This window comes from Cydia splendana, chromosome 10, assembly GCF_910591565.1.
Source record: "Cydia splendana chromosome 10, ilCydSple1.2, whole genome shotgun sequence".
Lineage (NCBI taxonomy): Eukaryota > Metazoa > Arthropoda > Insecta > Lepidoptera > Tortricidae > Cydia > Cydia splendana.
The window spans coordinates 953,378-978,464 of record NC_085969.1 but is presented as its reverse complement, the minus strand read 5'-3'; the positions used below and the strand labels follow the sequence as shown (position 1 = coordinate 978,464).

At 42.5% G+C, this 25,087-nt stretch overlaps 1 protein-coding gene across 1 annotated transcript in view; it reads left to right on the top strand.

Annotated features, from left to right (window-relative positions):
* The window catches only part of LOC134794545 (intermembrane lipid transfer protein VPS13A-like), a 65,597-nt gene that overhangs the window by 20,295 nt on the left and 20,215 nt on the right, over nucleotides 1-25,087 (top strand). Inside the window, exons 16-45 of the mRNA XM_063766356.1 lie at nucleotides 126-313; nucleotides 1,396-1,532; nucleotides 2,576-2,659; nucleotides 3,205-3,347; nucleotides 9,002-9,136; nucleotides 9,463-9,634; nucleotides 9,829-9,987; nucleotides 10,374-10,499; nucleotides 10,870-10,936; nucleotides 11,183-11,334; nucleotides 11,591-11,792; nucleotides 12,153-12,264; nucleotides 12,800-13,018; nucleotides 13,830-14,026; nucleotides 14,533-14,658; nucleotides 14,957-15,136; nucleotides 15,555-15,737; nucleotides 16,129-16,286; nucleotides 16,609-16,719; nucleotides 16,910-17,086; nucleotides 17,483-17,647; nucleotides 18,256-18,398; nucleotides 19,096-19,234; nucleotides 19,709-19,922; nucleotides 20,302-20,415; nucleotides 20,832-20,916; nucleotides 21,388-21,538; nucleotides 21,946-22,080; nucleotides 22,554-22,756; nucleotides 24,253-24,389. Of these exons, the coding sequence (XP_063622426.1) occupies nucleotides 126-313; nucleotides 1,396-1,532; nucleotides 2,576-2,659; nucleotides 3,205-3,347; nucleotides 9,002-9,136; nucleotides 9,463-9,634; nucleotides 9,829-9,987; nucleotides 10,374-10,499; nucleotides 10,870-10,936; nucleotides 11,183-11,334; nucleotides 11,591-11,792; nucleotides 12,153-12,264; nucleotides 12,800-13,018; nucleotides 13,830-14,026; nucleotides 14,533-14,658; nucleotides 14,957-15,136; nucleotides 15,555-15,737; nucleotides 16,129-16,286; nucleotides 16,609-16,719; nucleotides 16,910-17,086; nucleotides 17,483-17,647; nucleotides 18,256-18,398; nucleotides 19,096-19,234; nucleotides 19,709-19,922; nucleotides 20,302-20,415; nucleotides 20,832-20,916; nucleotides 21,388-21,538; nucleotides 21,946-22,080; nucleotides 22,554-22,756; nucleotides 24,253-24,389 (4,514 nt within the window). The remainder of the gene's footprint in view (nucleotides 1-125; nucleotides 314-1,395; nucleotides 1,533-2,575; nucleotides 2,660-3,204; nucleotides 3,348-9,001; nucleotides 9,137-9,462; nucleotides 9,635-9,828; nucleotides 9,988-10,373; nucleotides 10,500-10,869; nucleotides 10,937-11,182; nucleotides 11,335-11,590; nucleotides 11,793-12,152; nucleotides 12,265-12,799; nucleotides 13,019-13,829; nucleotides 14,027-14,532; nucleotides 14,659-14,956; nucleotides 15,137-15,554; nucleotides 15,738-16,128; nucleotides 16,287-16,608; nucleotides 16,720-16,909; nucleotides 17,087-17,482; nucleotides 17,648-18,255; nucleotides 18,399-19,095; nucleotides 19,235-19,708; nucleotides 19,923-20,301; nucleotides 20,416-20,831; nucleotides 20,917-21,387; nucleotides 21,539-21,945; nucleotides 22,081-22,553; nucleotides 22,757-24,252; nucleotides 24,390-25,087) is intronic.

Genomic DNA, 25,087 nt, shown 5'->3' with positions numbered 1-25,087 from the left:
TTTATTTCGGGCTCGACTAAGAAAATGAAACTCGAAACCTGTCTATTTTTAGATCATCTATTTCACATTCAGATGCTTACAAAACGTTGATAAAATGTTTTGTACAAAACTATCTTTTAAACCAGGGTACCAGAGTCGACATTCGACCGAGCCGGCGCGAAGCTAGGCTTCCAAGAGTCCAATCAAGTGTTCATATCATCAGAACATAGTGACGAAGAGATGGAGGTGTACGCTCGTTCTGTGGACCTGCCTGGTTTTGATGATAATGTGTCGCCAAGTAACAGTATAAATACGTTGCTGAGATTCGTAGTTGGTGAGTGTACCAAGGATATATTTATGAGTTAACATGTGTCGCTTAACTTCAAACTCGGGTAAATCCAATCGACCCTTTCAGCATCTACCCTATTACCTTTTCTTAATAACAAAATAGCATAACCTGACAGATGGATTTACACGAGTTTGGCGTTAAGCGACTCTATGTAAGGTAATGTAAGTCCAACCGATGGCCATATTTCCTTTTGTAAGGTAATAGTTGCCTGTATCGCTAAATGCTTATTAGTTAGCTATTTTATTTATTCTCACTCCCTCTGCCTTTTTTCGGTCTCATAAGTTATATTCTATTCCATCTTAATACAATTTCTAATCATAACTTTTTTTACAAACGTCCGGAACATTTATTATATATACCATTCAGTTATTTATATTTGTTTCTTATTTAATATATACATATATTTTTTTTTTTCTGTATAAATCACTATATAATTAATATTGTTGTCCTACTGAAAAATATATTTATTAACATTTCAAAATATAAAATAACCTAAAACATTTAATCCTTAAATTATACATAAAAATAAAAAGCCCTAAAAATAATTAAAATAAAACTTAACCTACACTAAGCTTAAAATAACCCCCCCCCCCCTGCATCGTACCCGGCTCAAAGGTCCCCATAATGCCTGCAGCATTCCCCCGCTGAACTGCTATGGAGACCTGTTGAACCAAGTACGATCCAGAGCGAGGATCAATTACTATATTTCATAATGTTTATATTTAGTCTTAATCTAATTGTAGTTTGTAGTTTGATTGAGACTTGAACGCACGTCTGAAATTGATGCTTAAATCGAAGGCTTCTCTCTCTTGACATCTCTTCGTACTTAGTTAATCTTCAGTTCAAGACCGAAAAGTAAATCTTGTGAGGCGTTTACATCATAAAGATGTTCATCATATGTGACGTTACCTATGAAAAGGGACCTTATTGTCGATGGGGCTTACGCCATTACTAACGATGCTCCGATATAAATACAAAACCGCGCGACGTTGTGCGGCGTGAGCGCCATCGACAATAAGATCCCTTTTCATAGATAATGCCCCATATGCTTGTACCTTTTCTTGCAGGTGAGGTCGTGGTCAACCTCTCCCGTTCGACGAGAGAAGACAAGGACCGTCCGTACGTGCTGCTAAGCATCAGCAAGGTCTGCCTCGACGTGGCTCTGATGCAATACGGGCCCGCCGTGCAGCTGTGTGTCACTCAGGTACTTAGTGTCTTGTTTTATTACGAACTATCAATCCCCCCCCCCCCCGGCTTCGCACGGGTTACATAAAACCTTTTACAAATTACACACCTTGCTCAAGAATCACTCTATTGATGGGTGAAAACTGCATGAAAATCCGTTCAGTAGTTTTTGAGTTTATTGCGAACATACATACCTACAAACAGACGCGGCGGGGGACTTTTTTGTATAAGGTGTAGTGATGTTCGAACAGCTACACATTTATCTCACAGTAAGTGGTGGTTATCATGGTGCAATAACTGTACGAATAATTCAACTGTAACTCCGCTGGTTCAGCAATCCAAAATTAGACTTGGGTTCCGACGCGATACTACGCTAGTGCGCTAATATTCAAATATTTACGATGGTGCAACAAGAATATCGAAGGATCTATGATAGATGTCCTCCCTTTGCCGCTTGGAAACCACGACTTTCACCTAACATTACTGTATTAGTGTATTACTCTAGACCGGCGGTCGGCAACCTGCGGCCCGCGGACCGCATGCAGCTCGTGAAACTGTCACAACTCATTCTCAACTTACTCAAGTCTCAACTTACTCATCGTTAACTACGCTACTAAAACTACGCAAAAAAAGGTTGCCGACCGCTGCTCTAGACGACACAATAGGGTATTTGACTGTATTTAAAATAAATTATTTTACACCATGCAAGAAATAAGGCACCAGAAGATAAAATAAGGCACGTCAAAACTTGCCAAGAAAAATGCAATTTTGATTAGTCATAACAAAGATTCAAATTAGAATGGAACAGGAGACCTTTTTATAGGTCTCTGGGTGCCTAGAGGTTACTTTAGATACAATTTGTATTTTAAAACCCATATAAAACTATAAAGAGTAGGTAATTTGGTTACTACGTCACATGCTAGTGTTTCATATAAATTCCACAGTAGCAAATCGTTTTGACAGTTCGAAAAAAGAAACTGATTTGACTAATAGTCAAATACCCTATTCTACTTTCCCCGTGTTGGCTCATGACAAGTCGTAATACTATAATTTTGTTTACAGGCTTCATTGCTGGAACATACTGACGCAGGAGATGTACTGCTGCTCAGCAGTTCGGGGGAACTGCTCAACCTACTATATAGGAAGGTAGGTATCTAATCATTTTCACGGTTCTTCAGTGTTCTCAGTGGACAAAGTTGCATTTTATCCTTTTGAGAGACTAAGGGCCAGTTGCACCGACCACAATTAGAGGACTGATCAACTTCACTCAGTGGAGAAGTATGAAATTTCTCATACAATATAATTTACCGAACACTTTAATGGTGATAGACGGTTTGTTGCAACTGACTCTAAGGGCCAGTTGCACCAACCACAATTCGATTAGATTAGATGATTTATTTCATGAAATACAATTACATAATAAGTTTGCATTAATGTCAAAAATATAAGAATTTTTATCATGATTATTAACAGACTGATCAACGCCAATCAGCAGAGAACTATGAAAATTTCCATACAATAAAATTTACTGAACACCAAACCGTCTGTCACCGTTTTACCGTTCGGTAAATTTTATTGTATGGAAAGTTTCATAGTTCTCTGCTGCTTGACGTTGATCAGCCTGTTAATTCTGGTTGGTGCAACTGGCCCTAAGTGATTATTTTCAGAGACCAACTGTTTATTTCTTATAGGTGCGTGCCGACTGCCCGGACTTCCGTAGCCACTTCCACAGCGTGGAACAGAGCCTAGTGGGTGATACGGGGCCTATTGCCATGTCCCTCAACGCACAGGGACTTAAATCCATGGTGCACTATCTACATTGTATTTATGATGAGTAAGTATGTCTTCAAATTGAAATGCCAAAAACAAAACAGCGACTTTAGTGAGTTTAGCGACTATTTAGTAACACCGGCGATATTTTATTGACCTTAAAGGAACTCTTCAGCCGCCCACTGGGCTGGGACCCTATTTGTAAAAAGTTACGAGTTTTTTTTTCAGTTAGAGCGATATTTCGATTACTCCCCGAAGTGACGGAAATTACTACGTACGTAAGCAAGTGTTCAATTGCTTGTCTTTTAAAAATAATGTATTATGTGTTCCGTATTCTACGTCAGAGGTCTTCATTGAGAGAGTAACGCCTCCGGTGTCCGATAGATGCCGCTAGCGTCTATGTAGTCGCTCCGCCCCACGCCGTGACGTAGTTCCGCTTCCCCTCCCTGCGAACCGTCGTTGCTCGCTTTCCGCGACTCGCCGCCATCACATTGTTTCGTTCCGCAAATTTTTTTGCGTCACTTTTGCAGCATGGTGCTTTAAAATTTCCGAACCAAAGCTTGTTCCATTAAATAGCTAAATGAATTTTTACATACCATGCTGCTAAAATCGTTACCGTTAACAAGCCCGGGAGTACCTCGTGTTGTTAGTTGCGCATTGTAAATGCCTACTTTGACAGGCACGGTTCTCAGGCGGGTCGCGCATTTTCGAGATCGAAGTAGGAAGTGCGTCAGTAGTTTTTTATCAACAAGTGGTAACTTAAGTCGCTCCGCGTTCGGAGAGGGAACGTGCGGTCATCGTGCCGGCGGCGGCGGGGGCGGCGCGGAGGCGGACAGCCTGCGCGCGCCGCTGTTGGGTGCCGCGCTTCTATAGGACTGATAAGGAGGTTTGGATTGTCTCGAACCATCCGGTGAGCCAGTTTAATGATATTCTAGTTTTATTTGGCGTTCAGCAGCGACGCGACAGGGAAGCCCCCGCCCGTGGCACCGGCGCCCCGCCCCCCGCCCGTGTCGCCGACTTTCTTCTGCTGTCGTCCGAGGTGACTCCGAGACGCCGCGACGCTGCGGGCCGGGGCCCGAGGTGTCGCGGGGCGGGCGCTTCCAGTCCGAGACTCCGAGAGAACACGCCCGCTCCTGTTGCTGCGGTCCGGCGCGGGTGGATTACACCTCTCGATCCCGTCCTGGCGCAAAGGCTCCTGCGTCCCGACTGCTCGAAGTGGAAGGAAGATAAGTTACGTGGAAGCAGTGGAAACATTACAGTACAGCGGCGGTGCCGTTCGCCCGTCGGTTGCCGTCCGTCATAGCGTCGCTGGTGACCTACGCGCCGGTGGAGGCCACTACGATGACGCCGCCCATGGCAACAGTGTCGCCGTGATGATGCGTACAACTACGAGCCAGCCGCCACGCGCACACTTCACCCCCCCGAGCCAGCGAAGGACGCTACGATGGCGCTGCCCGCCACACGCATCGGCGCCTCCCGTGCAGGTAACGTCCGTCATGTGCACCGGCGCCTGTCGAGCTGGCCGCCACGATGGCGCCTCTCGCCTCACGTACCAGCGCCTCGCGAGCCGGCGGCGGCGGTCGCCACGATGGCGCCGCCCTCCTCACGGCTTTCGAGCTAGCTGCTACTATGGCGCCACCTGAGCCTAGCGGCGGCCGCCTCACGTACCGGTGCCTCCCGAGCTGGCCGCTACGATGGCGCCTCTCGCATCACGCACCGCCTCCCGAGCCGGCGGTGACGACCACCACGTTGGCGCCGCCCGCCACGATGGAGCCGCCTGCCTAACGCGCCGGCGCCTCTCGAGCTGGCCGCCACTATGGCGCCTCTCGCCTCACACAACAGCGCCTCCCGAGCCTGGCGGCGGCCGCCTCACGCACTGGTGCTTCCCGAGCTGGCCGCCACGATGGCGCCTCTCGCCTCACGCACCGGCGCCTCCCTAGCCGGCGGCGGCGGCCGCCACGGTGGTGCCACCCGCCTCACGCGACAGCGCCTCTCGAGCGGGCCGCCATGATAGGTGCTCGCCTCACGCACCAGCGTCTCCTGAGCCAGTGGCGGCCGCCATGATAGCGCCGCCCGCCTCGCGCACCGGTGCCTCCCGAGCCGGCCGCCACGATGGCGCCTCTCATCTCACGAACCGGCGCCTCTCGAGCCGGCCACCACGAGGCGCCTCTCACCTTACGCACCGGCGCCTCCCGAGCGGCGGTGGTTGCCATGATGGCGCCGACAATCACGCCGATGCTGCCCACAGATGCTGCAACTACGACGATGTCGTCCCTTGCAATGGAGCCCATGTTCTGTTCGCAAGAATACCACCGCGAACTTACCCGTCGCCGATGCTGCCTACCAAGCTGACGCTGGCGCCACGGTATCAGTTTTGTCCTGTTCACATGGTCCCATTGAGGTACGCAGGCGCCTATAGCTATGGTGCCACAGCACGAACAGACCGCTAAACTCTTGGTTTCGGTTAAGGATGGCGACGGCAGACAAGGTGCCCGGAGTTGAAAGCGGTAAGATATGTCGATACCCAGAGGAAAATACGTCGTGTCCCTGGGCTTCATAAAGGTGCTGATCGACGAGGAGCCGTGCCGCTTCGGGGGTCCTACGACGTCTCGAGGCCAGCGAGCGATCCAACCGGAGAGCAGCTTTGCGACACGATCCTGTGCGACCGCTCACAACCGAGGTTGAAGGCATCGAAAAGGTCTGCAGTCCTCACATAATTATCTCTCTGCTGCCCGCGCTCTCCAGCTTATGTTCCGTCTTACAAAGACGAACTCGTTCGCCAAGCCCCTAATAAACAAAATGGGACAAATAAACCCGCTGCGCCTGAACAAGCTTGAGTTTCCGGTGCTAAGAGAAAGGGGCCAGGAGGACTCCAGCAGTTTGCATCTGTCTGTCTTCGACTTTATCGAAACAGTTTTGCTACGCAAAGCGCCAAAATCGATTTTAGACTTGATTTCATCAGTTCGATTTCCTTAAAAGCATGCGACCCCTATACTAGCTCAATATAGGCGTTTCTTCGGATAAAGCGAATTAGACCATCACGCTCCTAGACATCACGTGGGACACGTGGCACAGCACCCCGATTTAAAGTTTTCTTTTTCGTGACATACAGGCCTGCCTTGCTGCCGAGTTTCTAGCAGAAATGAGACTCAATGCCTCCTGCTTAATAGTCTAAAATTCCCAAACTTTAGTTCATGGAGGAAGGTGACACCTTCGCAGTCCCCAGCAACACTTCTGACAGCTGCCGAAAACCTCGTGCCACTTCCCTCCTCATCTTATGCCTGCAGTCCGTTACAATCTCCAATAATGGTAGACAATGTACGAGGTAAGGACCTTTCAGTGGAGAGTAATCGTTAACGGGCCGCATCTGCAGCGCTGACGACAGTAGTGTACTACAAACATACAACCGGACCGTTACAGTATACATAAAACGACGGCGACACTACATCCCTTCCGTTACTACGGCTGTCGCAAAAACTGCTGATGCCAGCAGATCTTCTACAAGTCGCGCTGGTTTCTTGCTACCAGGTCGGTACAACTCCCGAGGGCGACGGTTTATCAAGAAGTCACTGCGCGCCAGAGGGGCAGCTGCGCCCAGAAGCCGCCGAGAATATCTTCGCCTGATAGGCGCCCTGTTAGCCAGCCTCCGCTTTCGAGAGACCTCGCACTGTGCCACGGTATTTCTTAACAGACTCTTTGAACTGCTACCACGACGCGTTTGGCAGCTGCCGGTGATACGACTTGGCATGGATGTCTCCACCTCCCAGCCTAGTCTGTTTACTGTGACGGCGTGATGAGGAGAGCCTTCACGCAGCTGTGGTAAGCTTGCAATTTACTGGCGGTCCTAGTGAACACAAGGTCAGACCGCCCTTCCTAACGAGTCAACGACCTTAAGAATCGAGGCGTAGCTCCTGTCAGATAGGTCAACACCGGGCTGGCGGGATCAGGAGTGACGTCCGCTTGATGTACCTACTGGCGTGACTGGCGCATGCATGCAACATGCCAAGGGCTAACGCTACGTAGCAAACGAGACGCAACTGTCAGTGTCTCACTAATATGGAAGAGTGATAAAGAGACAGAAAGAAACTCAAGTGATCGTCCGGGGGATACTCCCGGTACTGAGTTTGTATGGCGAGAAAACGATTCCCGGTTCCGGTGTGTTTATATAGAAAACCAGTACCGGGAGCACTCCTTAGATCGTCCCCTTGTCTAGGCCGCCTGTACGCCCACAATGTAGAAATGGTCTTCATGGTGCATCAAAATTAAGATTGATTGCCAGGTACCTCTAATATCCAGTGAAGTAACGAGCTATCTCAGACATCTATTTCTATTGTCCATGTTAGCTTTCAGAACGACACTTGTTCATAAGCCTATCGGACACTATGCCTTCTTCCAAGGCTATTAATAGCGAGACCAGCGCCTCCCAAGCCACCAACTTGGGACGCGAGAAATCTAATAAAAATTATTTGCCCTAACTTGAATAGCCCTACAACGTACCTATATAGAAGCGCTGCCGCACTTTTACTGTTAGCATCAGGCCGCAGGGTCAATGACCTTACTCTACTACTTTGTAGCCCGGGCAATTGCATAGATAACTTTCGCGCTATTATTTTGTGTCCGAAATTCGGCTCTAAACCAGATAACGTGTCTTACCAACTGGACTCTTAGAAGCTCCGGAATAAAGTATAGACCCAGTAAGTAGGTAGTCTGGGTACGTCAATTTGTGAGAATTACACAAAATGTTAGGGGACACTGCGCCTATTTCTTCCAGCCACAGTCTCATCCAAGCCGGCCTCGCCTACGATTGCTTTCGATCCACGATGTACTTAATCACTAAATTGGCTGGAAAACTATCCAATTAGCTTAAGTTAATTGGAAACATGACTTTTTCTTTAGACGATTCTATCGCCGAGATTCTGCGGATCGGATGCGATTTCGAATGAGAAATCTCTCAAACCAGTTTAACGTCAGATTGGAACCTGGGATTACAATTTAAATTCTCATTTTCCTGTAATGTATCATTATAACGAGTCACTGTGATTTCATGGGTTGCAATAAGGCGTATATATTTATTCTTTCTCTGAATTCTATGACAGTAGGTGACAGTAGCCCTAACGCTTGCGCGCCCGCTGACTCGCCACCAGGAGATAATAAACAGGTCTCAATGAAGACCTCTGACGTAGAATACGGAACACATAATATAAAAATTTTACCTTCCAATAAAATTGTTATTATGTTTCCTTCTACGTCAGAGGTCTGAGTAATGCCTTCCTGGCAGGCTACTAGGCTACTTTTATGCCGACGGTACTTCTCCTCAACAATGTCATGGCGGCGAGTCGCGGAAAGCGAGCAACGACGGTTCGCAGGGAGGGGAAGCGGAACTACGTCACGGCGTGGGGCGGAGCGACTACATAGACGCTAGCGGCATCTATCGGACACCGGAGGCGTTACTCTCTCAATGAAGACCTCTGACGTAGAAGGAAACATAATAACAATTTTATTGGAAGGTAAAATTTTTATATTATTAGAACTTTGCACTTGTCAGTCAATTTTCTTTTTCGGGCTTTTTTAAAGTTATATAACCTATACACACAACATAGTTATTAAGATACCTCTGTAACTAACATACTATGGATCAAACTTGGTCTGAATTAAATGATTTATTATTATTATTATACTTTTTTATAATGCAGCTAATCAGAAATTTCTGTCCTGCAGAATTCAAACTCGACACGAGTTGAACCTGAAGAAAGCCCTGCTGCCAAAGACCAAATCTCTTTGGGACTATCTGATGCAACCTGAAGCGGACCCGCCTGTGCCTTCTGGTGCCACCAAATTCAGCTACTCTGTCAGGTACAACAACATTTCATGTGTAGATATAGTACTTTGTTTAAAAGTACTACTTACTTATAGTAAAAACGCTCTTAACCGTCCATTGGTGGACTTTATGCCTTTTGTAATAAGGTTTACGAACTGTCAGTTAACAACTTAACAGTGTGGTCGATGGTACTAGTTATACTTTTAACAAAAAATACATTTTATTGGAGGTTACAACGTTTGAAAAATATAAGTTTCACAAGCATATTCACAAGGTTCATTCCCGTTGTCTCTAATCAATTGTTTTACTTGGATGTAATTAATAATTCGATATCGTAAGTCCACAATCCTTCTTCTCTCAGGGTCTCTTCAGCCTCAATAAAGCTGAGTCACCAACACGGCGCGTTGTTAGAACTCAGAATATGTGGATTGGAAAGTGACTGTGTGTTCCGTGCTAACGATAGGATGATATTCAAGCTATTCCTCGCCTCTGCTCATCTAGATGACTTGGCCGGAGCTACGTTGTATCCTAAGGTAAGTTATATTTTTTAGTATATATTTTTTATTTATTCAAACAAAATTTATACAGTCTGACAGTTATGTACAATAAAGTTGTACGCTTTTTGAATTAAAGCTCCAATACATACAATAACGACTCTGCTTTTATTTCTGTATTATTATGTTTCTGGTTGTCTTCAATTTATTCTCAATACTTTTTGTATTTTTAGCTAATGTGGCCGGATGAAGACAGAGTGCTCGAGTTGAAATATGTTCGCGCCGCGCCGCGTTATTACGGACGGCAAGAATTGAAATCTCATGGCGAGTTGAGGATCCATCTCGGGAGAGTGCAGCTGGTGTTGTTGAACTGTGCTTTACATCAATTGCAGGTGAGAGTTATTTTTTTTTAAATCTCGCTTTTACTAAAACACATTTTACATACAAATAAAATGTTGTTGAAGAATTCTCGTTTCCATCTCTTCATAAGTTTGGTCGAGAGCAAACTGTTATTGATTGAAAAAGAAGTGTAAGGTGTAAGAAAAAATCGTAAGTATCTTCTAGTTTGAGAGCCGTACTACTCTTTGCTTTTGGGGTCGGCTATCCGCATCATTTAGCGCCATTTTATACTATTTTGCGCCACGTCTTCTCTTACGCCTATCGTCCTCAAATCTTTTGACAACTGTGTAAAAGGGTGGGACCTTAGCAAGGAAACGTTATGTTGAGTTTTAATCTATCACACCTGGCAAAGCAATTTGACATATTTTTGTGCTTTCAGCAATTCCTCGAACCACTAATACCATCCAGTGTGGCTACGGAGGCCGCCATAGCAGCAGAGAAAGCCGCTGAGCGGCAAGCGCGTGGCATTAGGACCTGGAGCGCGCGGCTAAATCTTGTTATAGAGGTAACATTTCCTTAAAATCAAGTGTTTTGTGACGGATAAGTATCAAATAGGCACTTAGTGAGACGAGTAACTGATCTGGGATAGTTACAGTGGTTTACAAGTCTCTCGCTGTGGCCTAGAACGCACGGTCTCCCACCAAAAACGAGCCGTCTCCTATTAAAAACACACCGTTTCCAACCATAATCGCGCTATCTCCGTCACTTTCTCAATGAGAAATGTACATTTACAAATGCGTAAGTATACTCGTAACCCGGGACATAGGAAGATTAGGTAGAGGTGACAAATTCCAAAATCATTTTCACTTCAAATGACCCCTAAAACCTTTTTTATACAATGTATAAGCTTCTCTATTTATGTGTTGACGTTTCAGCTCCACGCGCCTGTACTTTTGCTGCCTCAGAAACCATCTTCGCCAAACTTACTTGTCCTGAACATGGGTAAGAATAAAATCTGTCTTTCTTCTAAACATTTTATACACATGTGTAAATTGTGTAATTATTGCGAAATTTAAATAACTTATTAAAAAGATCACGTAACTTTTCGTTCGCACCAGTAATCCTGATAATTTTTTTTTTCAATTCCACTTTATCGATAGATTATCATGTTGTAAATACTATTGAAAACGGGATATTTACTCTTAACATGTTTACGGCTACAGATGATAAAAAACTTCCATTTTTCAGGCGATCTTCAGATAGAGAACTTCTTCAAGCAAGTAACTCGGGACGCGTCAAGTCCTATACAGAGCCCGGTGATAGACAACATACTTGTCACGCTGACCAATGTCACGTTGTCACGCGCTGTAATGAGCCTCGCCGGGACACTGGAAGTGCAGGTATATAAATAAGTTACAATATCACACAAATCGATATTTTTAAACTTGAAGCAAATTCTAACGACCATTGACATAAGAAATTTAAGACACAGAGTATGAAAGTCATTCCGGCACCCCTCTTTTAAAAAGAGTCATGGTTCATAGTCCTTACAGGCATAATACTTGTGTCTGTCCTTCTGATCATTCTGCCTATAGACGTGTAAGTCAATAGTAAATATATAAGAATAAACTTTCATTTGACGTTATGTTTACACAGGAACCAATCCTCGAGCCTGTCTCTCTCCGTTGCGACCTGAAACGAGCCGTCTCCTACCAGCAACAGTGTGCGAGCCACCGAGATCTTCTTTTATGTGACGCCCATGTCACTATGGACACGGTGGTTATGAACCTGGGACATAAGGATCTGGCTACGCTTCGGGCTGTCTGGACTGATAACTTGAGCGAGGCCAGATATATTGGTAAGTTGAAGACTTAATCTCTTTCTAGGACTTCAAAAGCTTCGTTTCCTGCCTAAAACGACACGTCTTCAAAAAACGAGCTGTCTCCTATCAGAAACGAGCCGTTTCCTACCAGCAACAGAGCGCGTCACACCGCGAACTTTTTTTATGTGACGCTCACGTCACCATCTTATCACTTATTCATGAAAAGGTTACTGAGGTCCGATTCTCGGAAGTTTGATGTAGAACTTGTTAATAAAAGGAGTTCAAAAGAGGCTTCTACTGGTATTACATGAAACAAGTTTTCCTGAAGCGGGATCCTAAATCTATCTATAGCACAGCTAGCAGATGCTATAATATGTAAATACCTACTTGTTACAGATAGCATCATACCAAGCTCGCCAGTAGAAACGCAACCAAGTGATGCATCCGTCAAGAAGTTGCAGGCCTTCTTCGCGCAGGGCGAGCCGATACGAAAGGAGGCTGTCGTTAGGTAATTTAAACATGTTTCGTCGGTATACGTAAAGGTGACGTTCGGATGTCAACGGCAGCTGCATTACTGTTGCGATATGAGTACTGTGGCGTATGGCCTTGACGCGGGCACTTTAGCCATAATGCAGCTGCACTTAAATGAATGAATTAATGAAAATCTTTATTTCAGGCAACTAGTGGCCCATACATAAATACCTTAAAACTAGCATACATTACATATTATAAATAAAACAAATATATTTTGAAACTAAACACTACAAATCACATTATGGTTGCGATGCATTCGAACATCACCTTAATACTCATTTTTCATTTGGCGCTGACACCGCTTGTCAGAGCAGACGCTTAAGAGACAAACCTAGAAAAAGATGTGCTGACGTTTTTTAATATTTATGTCTACTAAATTTAATTGACACCCGAAACTGACTGTCTGTGTTGTCGACGTTACCTCTGAGACCTTGTTAAGTGCATAGTTGCCTAACATATACCTACCTGCTAAAACTACTGGAACTACTTAAAACAATATCTGTCACCAGATTCACACTGGAAGGCATCGAATTAAAGCTGTTCTCCGACATGGACGAAGTGCTATCCTCTCCAGTACGAGACTTGAACCATGGACTAGCCAAACTGACTGCAGGAGAGGCGGCAGTACAGCTTGACTTCTTCTCTGATAGTAGTACGGAAATGAGGGCTAGTCTACAGAGCTTGCTGGTTGAGGATATCAGGCCAGATCCTGGGATTGTTATAGAGAAGTAAGTATACTAAGATCTATTATTTCTCCTTGTATTTATTCGACTGTCTATGAAAAACGATCTTAACAAGATGTTTAATCGAATCTTTGGATTAATGAAAAAACCCGTAATAGAAAATTCATGTGATTATATTTTTTATAACTAACTATGTAAATTAATTCAATTCAATTCAAATAAGGGGTTGTGCACAAATCACGTGAGGTGTTTTCGGCTACTTTTTAACCCCCCTCCCCCTTGGTGATATTTAGTGAGGTTTTTGGCTACCCCCCTCCCCCACATAATCTCACGTGTATTTTTTTGAAATTTTTCCTTCTGACCGGTCAAGGCCACACGCTCCAATATTTCGTAAGATAGACTCGCTATTTTGAAGTATGGAATGAAGATTTATGTTTAACGAAACCGAGAAAAAGTATCTACTCATGTGGTAGGCATTTTTTCTTAGTTTCGTAGGTACACTGTAGAAAAATACACGTGAGGTCTCCTTATACCCCCCTCCCCCAACGTGATTTGTGATGATTTTTTCGGGACCCTCCCACCCCCCTATCGAACCTCGCGTGATTTGTGCACATGCCCTAATATGTTTCAGAAGCATGACTTAAATTAAGTAATCCGGCAGTCACGGCACCAATTGGAATGACATAATCTCTAGCAAATAAAAATATCATTCAAAAGTGAATCAGTAGTGTTAGAAAATAGAGTTCAAATTGTTTTATTTTAGAAAAAATTATTTTAAAATGATTGATACTACCCTGGAATTAATCAATGGGTATAATACTTAGGATGTGTTATAGCTACTGTCTGTTATTTTCAGAATATTCCAATCCCAATGCTACACAAGCCGCGCTTCTACCGGTATCTCCGTGTGCCGGCCGCCCCTCATCGATGCCACCGTCCGGATGACTGGAGCTAGAGGCACAAGTTGCGACGTCAGAGTGGACAGGACACGAATCAACTTGTCCGTCCCGTTCTTGATGGCTCTGTGTCGAGCGCTTTTGGAAGCTGCTCCAGGTACAGTTATCTATTTATATTTTGGTTGTTCCGATAATCATACAGATTGTATTATGAGTGAGTTGGGGACAAAACAAATCAAGTTTTTTTAACTGGGTGTCCCAATGGGGAAATTCGAAACTACATGGAAACTATTTTAGAAGCCATAATCCTATGCAAAACTTTGATCAAATGATTCAAGTCTTAGTTGGCCCAAAAAATCTTCATAAGATGCCGGTCATGTGGATTGACTTATTCTCGGTAAAAAAGCAACAGAAGAATTTTATTTTTAAAACAGACCAATGCAAAGTTGAATGCAATTTTTCTGCTAGGATTTTCCTTCTGATTTTCTTTGTCGAAAAGTGCTCGAGTGGAGACCACGGATAGACGACCTTGTTAAGGCCGCCGGAGGACGCTGGATGCGGGTCGCTTCCAACCGGAACGAATGGAGGTCCAAGGGGGAGGCCTATGTTCAGCAGTGGACGTCTTATGGCTAAGATGATGATGATGATGAATGATTCTTTTAGGTGAAAGAAGCATGGAAGGCGGCGTTGTCAACCACGGCTACGTAGGTGAACACGCGAAAGGCAACAATAACCGGCCTGCGAGATTCCCTAGTTCTAGTGATTCTACAAGCGGATACTATTCTGCAGGTGACTATCGTGATCTCCTTATTAAATCACATCATTTTAAGCCTTATCCAATGCTACTTTATTAAGATTAATACTGAATAAAGAAGCATTGAACTAACCCTGAAAAATGATCTGTTGGATCGAAATATTCGAAATGTATGAGACAGACTACATTTATTATTTTAAATTTTCGTTTTCGTTGTTGGTCTCACTTAAAGTAGTTCAGTATGACCTATATATTCACTTTGCAATATATCTGAGGTGTGAAATGCTCTTTATCTATCTATTGTTATACTTAAATCTATTTTTCTGTTCCCAGCCACGTCAGTACCTGAAGAATCTCCCGGCCTATCCATCTCCATACAGTTACGTCAGCCAGAAGTGATGTTCTTTACGGACCAGGGCAAGTCGGAGGGCCACGCGTTACTGCTTCGCACTGAATTGCTTATTGACTATTCGAGCCATTCGAGTACTGAGAACTTCGTGATTTCACTAGCAGGTAAGTTCTGTAGATATAATAAATTCTTTACTTTGTAAATGTGCTTAGATATATCTGAGTTTTCTGAATTCGCTTTTGTAAACTGAATTAAATTTACTAAACAATTAGCATCTGCACCCGATTTCTTCCACGGAGCGGTCGTTTAATTGCGTTTCCCTTATCCCGTTGTACTCTAGAATCTCAGTAATGGACATCCATAAATTTAGGAACAGTTCGGGATAAAACGTATCATGTCTTATTCTGGGTTATAATTTTATTGTTATAAATGATCTCCATGCCAAATTTCATCCAATTATATCTATCTAAGCAACAAACATCAAAATTTTAGAACTTACAATCTTTCATTAGGTATTATGATAAGACAGAGTCCGACGTAACAAACTTTCACGCACTCACAGAGAACTACTATATTTCCCAGGTCTCCAAATAATGTCCAAACTGCAGTCTAAGCTGAAGAACGTCCCACCTCAAATAGTTCTGAAGCCGTGCGACCTCGAGTTCTCCAAGAGCTTCAAGAATATTGAGGAAGGGGTGAAGGTGAACGTTAAAATTTCGGAGATAGAAGTGCATCTCGCGGCTACCACCGTTCATACTGTAGTAGGTATGTGAAGATATTTTTTTTAAATATATGTGACCTGCCACAGCAACAAGTATAATACATAAACACCATTTTATATTTACATTCCTCCCATAGCAAAAAAGTTTAAGTACTGGCGGCGCCTGACTCTGATTCTTGAAGTAGAAATAGAAACTAATCTCCTTATTCATAAACGTTTACTAAAGTTAACAAGCCGATAATAATCGTTTGTCCCTTTCCATCGTACCAATACGTCGGAAGTATATTGATTTCATATTCGTGTGGGTACCTACTTTTGTATATAAGGGTATTGCAAATTTAGATCTTTAAGTAGGGCCCATTAATCTTATATATTAGCCAATAGGCTCAATAAAGAATTTTAAGTGGCGAGTTTACAATAAATTAATGTGTGTAGATATAATGGAAGAAATCCAGTCAGAGCTGTCGATTCCTGACTGCGAGCCGTTCAACTTTTCGACCAATCCTAAATTTGAGAGGCAAGATGACGAACTCTGGGCTCCCAAGAAGATAGCACCCTACGTCATTGTCAACCCTGAAGATAGTTACGTACAGGTAAGAAATTAGAGACATTTTGTACATGATATGAAAAAAACAATACCTAATAGAAACTGGCCTGTCAGACTGTCCCGTCGTCTGGTTGATTATTTTAGCAGAAATAAATTTACTAAATAGGTAGGTATTGGAGAAATATCTTATTTAGAGGTCGAAAAAGCCGCCAAACTACAGAAGTACTGCGATTTGCGAGAAGCGAGTAGTGATGACCACTTTGTTGGTCACTATTTAATTTACAAACCTGTTCAAAGATTTTTCCCTATTTTGCAGTTCATTCGTCGACATCAGTTTAAGGTCCTTTACCTTACCTTTTTTGTTTCAGCCAAAATATCCGGCAGTCAAAGTGCAAGAGAGCTTCAGCATGGTGGTGCCAAGTGTGAGAGTGCTACTCGAAGTTGAGCAGACTGTACGCGTTCCTGTATTGATGTTCAAGGTGATTGAAACTAGATTTTTTTACGTATTTTAATCCTACAATTGCTTGGTGTGTTTCGATCGTTAACGAGCTACGAGTCTATCCCCCGAGTGAGCTGTTTTAATTTATTTAATACGTGGGAGTCTCACATTATTTTTTAAATTCTAAATAAATTACGTTGCATGATTGAATTAAACGTTTGTTTTTACAGTTAACCGGCGAATTAACGCTCCATGACTGGTCACGCGCACTCCACGGCGGGGCGAGTCTTACAGCGCACGCGTCGTGCTACAACGACCGACTGGATTGCTGGGAGCCGCTCTTGGAACCAGTCGTTTGTGAGGAGAACGTTTACCGGCCTTGGGAGCTCACTGCGAGCATATTCCAGGTATTTTCTTTAATTGATTTCTTAAAAATAAAGAAATTAATGTAAGTTTCTAGAAAGTCACAGCAATCGGATTATTGGAACGTTAGATACGAATGTACCTATTTTCTTTCGGTCTATGTAATCTAAAAACTCTTAACACCTCACCGTGTGAGTCAAATTATGCGCAAGGTATAATTATCTTATACCAACTTGACAGCTAGTCATGCTAGCCGCCAGTGATCCACCTAACTGTAACAGAACCTATACATTGCGCCTTGGTTCTGAGACGTAGTTAGTTACCCAGGCAGAGGGATCTCTGTAATTTTGGTTTAATTATTTTATTCTTTGTCACCTACTCGTACCTATCGTAAAAATTCCTTTAATTTTGTTTTGCCTATACCTCTAAATTGTTTACAGGCGAAGGCGTACCCGATGTCATCTCGCCTGGACACGACCATTCAAAAAGAAACCGATGCCGAGACCTTCACAGATGGAGCGAAACGTACGAGAAAGCGTAACGAGTTCGAATCCGAAACGTCTGCCGATGAAGACAATACGGACAACGAGATGACGTTTATAAAGGTACTATTAAAACCATATTGTATTTAAATTATCGCCAAAAAATAGACAAACATTGAATAGAATAGAAGAAACTTATTCAAAAACGCTTAAATTTAACTTAAGTATGACATGAGACATAGAGAACCAACTTATCATTATTAGAGAAGCAACTTTATCATTGGTATGCTTTATAATTCGTAGTAAAGAACACAATCCTGGTCACGGCACCATCTTTTGCAAAAATACTGCTAACTGCAACTATCTTAAACCATTGGTAGACCGTAATACTGTCTTTGCAATAAGGCTTTCTAAATATCAGTAACTTTATAGGCCGTGATTGAATACATCAATGAGCAGTATTAGATAGCAATAAAAAAATATTATTGTACTGCGAGGTTGGTTCATAAGGAATTGATTTTTAGTAACATAATTATTTGCGGGAGTACGCTGCCAGCAGGTTACTCAGGCTACTACAATAAATGCGGTTATTTTAGGAAATTCTTAAGTTTATAAATGATTAACTCTTATATTTCCTAAATTAATGTATTTATTTCGTGTCGGGTCTTCTTCCGTTGCTACTTTCTTATACCACTATTATTTACACACAGATCCTTATATTACTATTTTAGAACCCCCAAGGAAACAGAAAGGACGCAGAATACAGCGGGAACATGTCGTTCCTCAACGCTTTGGATGTAGATGAGTCTGACTCGGAGAACGAGAACGGACTTATGGATAAACTGGCGACGGCTATGGGACATCTGTTTACCGAGTAAGTTGACGTCTTACGTAATGACTTTGTCCGCATCAACCCACCTCTTATGCTATGGTTTCCTAGGATAGCGGTGCCGTCATATAGCGGCCGACTCCATACAAATACTACGACATCCATATTTAGCCTTATTATTTAGTATGGAGACGGCCGCTATATGACGGCACCGCTATCCTAGGAAAACCGAGCTTTAGTGCACTTGAAGAATAAGAGTTTCAAATTAGATTTGTACATATAATACTTGGATTAATATGTAGCCAATATCAAAGCCAAAGTTATATATTATTCAATTTTAGCATATTACAATGCGCTTAATGATTGTCAAAAACTACCACCGATGCGATATCTACTGAAAGAAATAATTTTGCTGTCAGTATTTTTTTACGGTAGGGATTAATTTATCCATATGCATATCTGAGTTATAGGGATCCAAATCCGAGACTACCAGGGACATTATTAAAACCAAGTTCACTACAGAACAGATGTAGTGAATTATCCTTTCCCTCCGTATTTTCTCAGAAACGTTGTTATTTGTCATGCTACTTCAGTCACTTTTTATACTGCGGCTAACAGCATGACACATTCTGACGTTTCCGTGGAAATATGAAGGTTAACTATTTGAAATTATTTACTACATCTGTACCAACAGTTGAAACTTCGTAGGCTATAAATCTAAAGTGACTATTTTACTTTGTAGCGATTCAAGTGCTGAAGAACTAAGCAACGATTCGGACTCGTCTGCGCCTGAACAGAGCGACGGAGAAACTGACAAGGAGGTCGATAAGACTGTCTCTTTCATCGACGGAGAGAGGAAAGAGAGGACTGTGACGGTTCAGGTTAGTCAAGGAACAAGGAACTTACATTCATCAGGTCACTTCGTTGTGGTGCGAAATATGAGCTTGAATGACGTCACGTTGGAATTGCCGTCTCTTTCTATAGGGACATTATCATCATTATCATTATTATTGAAAGTACCTATAACGTTGTATATCCTTGAAAGTAACTGTTCAATTACTTTAAAGAAAATCATCCCGCAGAAAGAGATGTCAAATTAATGTAAATTCATTCAAGGAAAATATACATGAATTGATGTCCAATAACAGTGTGTTTAAATTGTCTATTAAATGAAATCAACTCGCAAGATTGTACTGGATCTCTCGCTGAAAGGATTATCGCGGGTTCGACGGATTGGCCTCAAGGTCTACGTATAGGTGGGACTTAATACTATACAAACCTGATACAAACTGTTTAGCCTATTCCTTTCCTTTGGTTATTCATTTTAATTTACTCAAACCAAATATTATTTCTAGGACCCCATCCGCCAAGACAGCGTAGACTCCGGCCTCGAATCAGAGAGCATCGAGCGTCTCTGCACATACATAGTGATCGAAGGGCGCTCGGCGCTGAAAATAACAGCGCACGCGGCGCTCGGTCGAGCGCTGGCTGCGCTCAGTGTGGATAGGACGGCTTGTGTGGGTGCTATTGTAACACCACCTCAACAACTGACGCTTACTAATGATATACGTAAGTATTGAGCGTCTCTGCACATACAGTCGCCATCAGATATATCGGAGCGGCCGAGGTGTTCAAAAATAGCTGAACACGCATTCTAACGCCTTGACAATAGAGGCGTGATCAGATATTTGTGAGCAACTCAGCCGCTCCGGTATATCTGATGGTGACTGTACATAGTCATCGAAGCGCGGTCGGATGAAGAAGAAAGAAGAAGAAACTTCTGGGTTGGAAGGTCAGTAGACACGATTTTCGTAAAAACTAGTACTTACGCCAATTTTTGGGATTAGTTGCAGAGCAAACCCCAGGTTCTCATGAGCCGTGGCAAAAAGCCGGAACAACTTAGAAACGTAATCAGTTTAGTGTTTGATACCAATTGTGTTGTTTTTAGAGCCGGGCTCCACCGTACACTTGAAGACACATTCGGAGACAGACCTCGCGGGAAACGATCGGGTACTCATCGTGGCAGATTATGACGTCGATAGCAGCAGACCCAGCACACCAGGTATCGTGACCAATTTGGTTATTAGACGCCTGCGTCACTTAATAGGGATGTTTCCTGTATTTAAAAAAAATCATAACATATACGAAATAAAGCACCAGGTAATTATTATAAAAGCGAAATATCAGTTATTTTTTAAATACATTTCAGAAATCGCATAGAAATATAAAAAGTTAGGTGAGTTGAGCGTGACGTCACTATATTAGTTTTCATATAAATTCCATATTAGCAAATCGTTTTGACAGTTTTAAAAAAGAAACTTATTTGACTAGTAGGAGGTGGTGGTTTGGGGAGTAGCAGGGGAACCCTACTGTGGTTGGTGCAAGTCGCTTAATCAAGTATTCGGTTATTTTATACATTTACTCACTATATCAAATGTAGGTAACTAGCGATTCTATAAGAGATATTTTTCCGTGCAGGATGTGATACATCATCGGCAGATATGCTGGATGATGCAGCCGAATTGAAACCTGAAACGACTGACGTCAGTGATGATTGGGACTGGTAAGTTTTCACACATTGACCCCATTCATAAAACCTAGTAAAACGTAGTACCATCAACTGTCTCTAGGGACAATTATGGTTACAATTAAAGTAACAATACTGTCCGGAATTCCGGATTATAGATTTTAGTAGGATCCTATAGATGGGCTATAAGCGTGCCCCCGGAGGGACAAAACATACGCAATGCGACACTATGATTGGTCGAATTTATTTGTTGCCCACCATAATCCGTACTAAATTTACGGTGGGGAATAAAAAAAATGTGAGACTGTGACAAGGACAAACAATAATAGCCCTTTCGCTACTACTCCTACTGAAAGATACATAAGACCGTTCGGTCTTTCCCCCCACCCCTCATGCCTGAACCAGTTTTATACTAGATTCATGGATTTTACAGACATTTAAGTATATATAAATAATGCTATAAACTTTTGGGATTCCATTTTATTAAGTCAAATTCTTTTTTTATAGCTTGGAAGGTGGATTTCCGTCATCAACTCTAGAGACCAAACCCACGACTTGGCATTCCCCGTTATCGCCACCGCCGGACGCCCCGAAGCTACATCGACGGCTTACCGACAAGACACTCACTATCAAACTGCATGATTTGGACGAGCTCACGGTACGAAAAAACATTTTATTTAATCAAGCAGAGACTTCTGCTACAGAAACTTCGTTATCTATAATAATACCTTTAAACGAGCAATTCTTGTTTATTTATTTATTTATATATGTATTTCGGGGATCTTGGAAACGGCTCTAACGATTTCGATGAAATTTGCTATATGGGGGTTTTCGGGGGCGTTAAATCGATCTAGCTAGGTCTTATCTCCGGGCAAACGCGCATTTTTGAGATTTTATATGGTTTCCGAGCAAAACTCGGTCTCCCAGATATTTTATAAGTTAAAGGAAAATGGAATATTTGAGTGGCAGTGAATTTCTCAATATTTCCTTCAATTTCAAACATTACAGAAAGACACATTAAAATCTGGTGGAAGTACTCGTTGGTAACCAGTCTTTTGTTTTCAGATTCCGTGCCCCCAGCGCACCGTGTCGAAGTTGCATGTGCTACACCCGAGCAGGAATGGAACCCGCTACTATATTGTTGTCGAGCGGACCTCCAGCTATAACCAGCAGAAAATAGTCGTGCGGTCACCTCTGCAGGTAATTTTGTAGAATTAAGCATCACTTTTCATGAGCTTATCTTTTGATGATACCGTTATGATAACAGGTTTTGGTAAAGCAACAACTTTAAAAACACAATTGCTTTTAATAAATGAGTATACAATACAAGCGATTGTGAACAACTAATTTTTATCCGCGACTTTGACTGCATAGAAGTAGTTTTCCGGTAGTACTACTCGTAATAAAAACGCACTAACTTTTAACCCCCTTCCCCCTTTTTTTTTTAGAGAGTCGTAACCTCGGCTTCTTTTTCACAGGCCTGATTATATGGAAATTTGCATTTTTTCTTGGGCCAAATTACACGCTCACGAGCTGCATTTGTAGTTTGTAGACCGCTAGTTTAGGGAAAGAATTCCAGAAATTAAACTACATATGTATTTAAAAAGCGGTCACCTTTGTAATTTGAAGTAATAGATATGCCTCTTATATTTTACGTTAAAAATGACTTTCAGCTCCGCAACGAAACCTCCTACCCACTAGAGCTATTCTACAAAAAAACTGACTTGCAAGCAATCGGCGCCGAGCTGATCGGATCAGTCAGCAACCCGTTCGACGATAAGATGCGGTTGGCGTGTGTGGCGCCGCAAGATACCTACAACGTGCCGCTGTATATCGCGTACCATTGCAAGTTGTTCCTGCTGCCCGTGCTCGCTGAGTAAGCATTTCATCTACTAACACCACCCAACTATATTCCAAAAGCTCTCAAATGAGGTCCAAAACTGACTCGAATTACTTCGTCAAGGCATACATTCTAGAGATGCACCGGATATTCTGTTACTATCCGGTATCCGGCCTATCTAGCTATTATTTTAACAACCGGCCGGATACCGGATAGTGACCTACTATCCGGCTGGATACCGGATAGTAACATTGCTTGATTTCGGAGTAAACAAAATTAGAATAAGAAACAGTCACGGTTATAATCGTACTCGTTTATTATTTTAAAACAATTTAAACATTCCACTCATTTCGAGCCTAGAAATGAGTCCGCGCGAACGTTCACTACGAAACAGGTCAAAACCTGTATAATACGCACCTGAAAAACCGAAATGTAGGTATAGTTCCGCCGGCCGGTATCCAGTATCCGGCCAATCAACTATCCGTTGCATCTCTAATAAATTCTATTTGAATTTTTAGTTCTAAGCCAAAACATTTTCACAAGAGGGAGAATAAACTTAGGTAACACCCAAAAGAACATTGGTATTGATACGTAATTGTATTACATGTAAATCGATCCAGTTCATACAAAGCTGGCATACAGCAGCCTTGAGAGCTCATGTCAAAACGAAAAATGTTAGGCACAGTACAAAAAAAACGTCTATCAATTCTTCCTTGAGACCTTTCTACTCGTAATGAGTTTAAGCTCGGGGTTTTTGATCAAGGAGTTCCTAAGACCGCGTGCCATCAAAAACGTCAGACTGATGCTCTCAAAAGGATTTCCCTCTAGATTACAAGTATACTTAAAATTGCCCAGCATCAGTCGTATGCTGTGCTATACGGCCACTTGGACAACAAAATTTTCAAAAGATACTTTATTATTTTTACCCGACTACGGCAACGCAAAAGGAGCTGTTTATGATTTTGACCGGTATGTATGTGGGTATGTATGTATGTTCATTTTCATCACATTCGCTCATTAAATGTGGAACTGCACGCAGGTTTAGCGGGAGTTATAGAAATTGCACTATTGCACTAAATAGAGACGAGTGGAGGAAGAGGGGGGAGGCCTTTGCCCAGCAGTGGGACACAGTGGGCTCTGAATAATAATAATAAAAAATAATAGAAAAAGCGTTCTCCCTAGGGAGTTATGAAGTGTCTAGTGCCATAATTAACAGTTTTTTGTCTTTATACTTAATTTTTGTATCGCAAGTGTTATGAAAAACATTGTGTGTAACTCGGGGCGTAATAATATTGCAAACTCGAGTCTATAAATTGCTACGGCAAGCCCTCGCGATTTAACTTACTCTCGTTTGCAATATTCAACTTACGCCCCATGTCGCACAATGTACTATTCTTCCCTCATAATAATTCATTATGATATAATCTCCAATAATCATAAATATTGAGTTGGGGCTGTATAGCAGGCATTTTACCCTGTGTTTTACCATTTTGTTCAAATGTACCTAGAGCTACAGTCAGAATTTGTTCTAGCAATTACCAAACCTCAACTCAAGGCATCTGGTGGATGGAGCTGGCCAAAGACCTGGGCAGTCCAAGGGATATAGTATGTCCGTCTAAGTCCGACGAAGACTCCAAAGTTTTCGCCATGAGGATACTTACAGTCGAAGGTAATTTCTGTTTGTATTATATGATTTGATTATGTGAAACAATGGTCATGATGTAATCATTAAACTTTTTATGATTTATACGTAGTAGTAAATAGGGGGTATTACTGCAATGTTCTGCCGCCAGAGTGCAGCACTAGCGCCTATCGTAAACCATAGAGTAACTTATACATACTGTGCCTTAAACTGTTTTTTGACAAGTTTTCACAGACAATAAAATATGTCATTGATCAAGGCGGTTTGTTTACAAAGGGCCTACCAGAAAAAGCGAAAATCGAAATTTTGTTATCCGCCTCTTTATCGCTCGAATATGCAAGAATGATAGAGAGGTTAGATAACGAACGAAACATCGATTTTTTTGTTTCGCGGTAGACCCTCAGATTGTGATGGATTGTGGTAGTGGCGCCCCCTACGCAGAGTTTCGCGTAATATTCCCTATTTATCTAATCGCATACACGTACATTTCTCATCGATCTTTGAGCGACCAAAAATACAATGTTCAAAATGGTGGGCTCAAATTGACGTCTGACGACGATTTTGTTCGCAAAATTTGACTCATAAACTGTTAGCTGCAGATATAGTTGGTGCTCCCTGGATAGAAGTTTGTATGCATGTTGTATGAAAGGATTAACTATCTCCGCAGCTTACTGTATATTTCCAGGCCGTTTGATTCACTCGATTACTTTTTCAGGGCATCATAA